General features: G+C 46.1%; 1 protein-coding gene across 1 annotated transcript in view; it reads right to left on the reverse strand.

Moving 5' to 3' along the window:
* Positions 1-1,539, reverse strand: part of LOC107678509 (protein kinase C epsilon type) — a 109,593-nt gene extending 108,054 nt beyond the window's left edge. The window contains exon 1 of the mRNA XM_016473784.1: positions 507-1,539. Within this exon, the coding sequence (XP_016329270.1) occupies positions 507-854 (348 nt within the window). The 5' untranslated portion in view covers positions 855-1,539. The remainder of the gene's footprint in view (positions 1-506) is intronic.
* Positions 1,540-2,004: the final 465 nt, after the last annotated feature.

The raw sequence follows: 2,004 nt of genomic DNA on the forward strand, positions 1-2,004 counted from the left end.
AACTTCTCGAGTATCGACGCACTGTTGCATACTGATCGCAATGGAAAGCTGCGTACGGTTGCTATGGTTGCCTCCTCAGGTTAACGTGCTCGATAGCATCTATTTGGCCACCGGTGACTAACTTTTGTAGTTGCTGAAACGTTTACAAACACTGAAATGTATGTAAGCTTTTAAAATACTCTTAAGACCCACATACACCCTAAGACCATTTGTTTCGACTATACCCCGGCTGGAAAATCCAGCTGTTGACTGTGTTTTGGAACCTGGAAGCTAGTTTCTAGCTGGTCCTAGCTGGCCATTTGCTGGTGCAAGCTAGTAGACTGTTTTAGACCAGCAACAAACCAACTACCAGTTGGTCCTACGGCTGGTTTTGGAATAGGGTGGCAATTAATGATAAATTCTTTAACCGTGTTCCAAATCAAAGCTGCCATTAAATGGATTTTCCAACATGGTTTGGAGGCACCCTCCATAAGTCGCACCCTGAAATATCTACAAAAAGACATTACCCAGTCTTCGAAGTGTTTGCTGCCGTTTTGCAGCAACTCCTCGAACTGAATGGTGCAGTTGGCTACAAAGTCGTCGTAGCCAATCGGCGCGTCATGAAACACCGACAGCTCGATCTTCCGGCCGTCGTGCACCTCCGTCACAAACTCATCGTGCCAGACGGGACTGTTGGTCTTCTGCTTGGTCGAGGTCTGACCCACGCGAAAATCATCTACGTTGAGGGAGATGTAAGTGTCCAGCAGGAAGGTTTGCGTCTTGGGGCCGACGACGTGTCTCAGAGACCAGGCTGTGGGCTTCAGGTCCAAAGCCTCGCAGATCTTAATCTTCAGCAGACCGTTAAAAATCACCATGGCCACTTTTGAGAGCTTTAGTAACAATATTCCACTTCAGCGCCTGGTTAATTATTCAACCAGTTTAGGCTGTGTCACGGTCCACCGGTTTGTATTCGGGATTGTTTCTCTTTAGGAAATAACAGTAAATGCCCTTCGTCGTCCTCGTGGATCTGCACGCAAAGTGTAGAAGGTCCAGGCAGAAAGGGAGTCTATTGCTATGACCTACGGACAACCTGCATGTGATCTTGAAGCTGTCCAAACACCGCTGTAGGCAGTCAGCAATGCAAGTGTGAGCGAAAACGGACAGCTACAGTGTATCAGCAGCGATAGGACCAGCATTCCACACCTCAAAATATGCCAGAAATGTATGCTGGATCTCCTCAGGGTGAGCAGCCTGTTCCCTCGTCTGGCTGGAGCGCTGGATGTGTCTCCTCCGCGCATTGGGAGGAAAGTTGTCCCTGCAAAAGCGTCTTTCGATTCGCCCCAGACAGGAGAACCAGTGTTTACAAGGGTTTCGTACTCACTTGATTCTTCCAGGATCCTTGTTTGTCCGTCGGTACTCAGTTTCCTGCAGACCTGCCTATTTTTCTCCCGACTGTGTGTGTCTGAAGGCTGGTCCAGGAAATGCGCAAAACACGTCAGTTAGCGCGCGGAGAGGGCTGAGTGAGTGCGGCACTGGAGCGGCCCTGCTGGACCCGCTGCTGCTGCTTCTGCTCTCTGGCCAGGCATCATTCAAGGGCTGTAAAGATAAAGCGTGTGTGAGAAAACCAAATGTGATTGATGCGCCATGCAATGCAGATGACCATACATACTGTATGAAGACCGCCGGTGTCTCAATTCTTAGTCATTTTTAGTTATTTATATCATTAATGATTATTTGAAATGACATGGTCTGCCCCTATAATGCAATTGCCATTTCAGTAGCTATAACTATATTATTGGTCTTTACCAGTGTTGGGGAAAGTTACTTTTAAAAGTAATGCATTACAATATTGCGTTACTCCATAAAAAAGTAACTAATTACATGACTTATGACTAATGCGTTACGTTACTTTTGCGCTACTTTTTAAATCTGGACAGGGCTTGCTTGTTTGTTTTTTAAATAAAAAAGTTCTATTTTTGGCAAATATAAAAGCCTTTTCACACCAAAAGTGAAATGAATAAGCCT

Source organism: Sinocyclocheilus anshuiensis, unplaced genomic scaffold (assembly GCF_001515605.1).
Source record: "Sinocyclocheilus anshuiensis isolate Anshui unplaced genomic scaffold, SAMN03320099.WGS_v1.1 scaffold536, whole genome shotgun sequence".
NCBI classification, from domain to species: Eukaryota; Metazoa; Chordata; class Actinopteri; order Cypriniformes; family Cyprinidae; genus Sinocyclocheilus; species Sinocyclocheilus anshuiensis.